Source organism: Chaetura pelagica, unplaced genomic scaffold (assembly GCF_000747805.2).
Source record: "Chaetura pelagica isolate M959 unplaced genomic scaffold, ChaPel_1.0 scaffold610, whole genome shotgun sequence".
NCBI classification, from domain to species: domain Eukaryota; kingdom Metazoa; phylum Chordata; class Aves; order Apodiformes; family Apodidae; genus Chaetura; species Chaetura pelagica.
In genome coordinates, this window is record NW_009951801.1 from 290,619 (window position 1) to 291,947 (window position 1,329).

The 1,329-nt window shown below is 63.4% G+C and overlaps 1 protein-coding gene across 1 annotated transcript in view; it reads left to right on the plus strand.

The window, feature by feature from the left end:
- The window catches only part of MYO1A (myosin IA), an 11,374-nt gene extending 10,408 nt beyond the window's left edge, over positions 1–966 (plus strand). The window contains 4 exon segments of the mRNA XM_010007496.1: positions 28–160; positions 229–381; positions 451–578; positions 843–966. Of these exon segments, the coding sequence (XP_010005798.1) occupies positions 28–160; positions 229–381; positions 451–578; positions 843–966 (538 nt within the window).
- Positions 967–1,329: the final 363 nt, after the last annotated feature.

Below are 1,329 nucleotides of genomic sequence, written 5' to 3' on the forward strand. Positions count from 1 at the left end.
AGCACTGACTACAGACTCTGTCCCCAGCCTGCAGCAGCCCTTCCAGGGTGAGTACCTGGGGCTGACGCAGAACCCCAAGTATCAGAAGCTCCAAGCTGTGGCCAAGGACAAGCTGGTGATGGCCGACACTGTGAGGAAGGTGAACAGAGCCAATGGCAAGGTGAGCCCTGTCCCCATCTCCCCTGCGCTGGGAGGGCGTGGGACTGTGCTGACCCCCCCTGCCTGCAGACGGTCCCACGCTTGCTGCTGCTCACCACCAAGCACCTGGTCCTGGCTGACCCCAAGGCTGCCCAGCCCAAGACCGTGCTCAGCCTGGAGGACATCCGCAGCGTCTCTGTCACTCGCTTCTCCGATGGCTTTCTGGCCCTGCACCTCAAGGAGGTACCCAGGGAGGGGGGTCCTGGGGGCTCAGGGGTTCCCTAGCAGGGCTGACACCTCTTCTCCCTGCAGACCTCCACGGTGGGAGCCAAGGGTGACTTCTTGCTCGTCAGTGACCACCTCATTGAGCTCGTCACGCGTTTGCACCAAACTCTGCTGGAGGCAACAGCCCAGGAGCTGCCCCTGCACATCACGGACCAGTACGGGCGGGGCTAACAAGGGCAGGGCGTGGTGGGAAGGGGCGGGGCTAATAAGGGCATGGTTCGAGGCGGAGCTCATATGGGTGAGGTCTGTGCTGGGGGGGCGGTGCCTGACAGGGTGGGGTTCCCTTGGACTTCGGCTGAAGGGTCCTGATTGGCTGCGGAAGGCAGGCCCCGAGGGGTGGGTGTAACAGAAGCATCTAATTGGGCAGGAGATGGGCGGGGCTGGGTGTGTCCCCACCCACACCCTCACTCTTCCCCCAGGTTCTCCACCCGTTTCCAGAAGGGCGATGTGGCTGTCACCATCGTGGAGTCTCCCAAGGCGGGCAGCGCTGTCCCAGTCTGCAGGAAGCGGGGCAGCCACAAGATGGAGATCTTGGTGCACTGAGGGGAGCCCTGTCCCCCTGCAGGACCCCCACCCGCAACCTTGCGTCATTCCCCTGTCCCACTGGGTCCTTACACTGCCCAGGAATTACTGCAAACCCATTAAAGAGATGCTCTGGTGTCAGCACCTGGGAGGTGGTGTGGTGGGTGCCCCCCATTACAGGCAAGGTGGGGATCCTGGTCATGCCGGAGCCCCAGGACACAGAGGTGGGGGCAGAGCTCAGCACGCTGCAGGGATGGAGCCCCTCGGCTCCAGCCCCCCCCCCCTTCCTCTTGCCTGATTGCGGCCAGCACTCGGCTCGGCAGTGATTGGAAAGGCCCCAAATTGCAGCCACTTTTCCCATTATGGCAGGGAGCACTCGGCGTG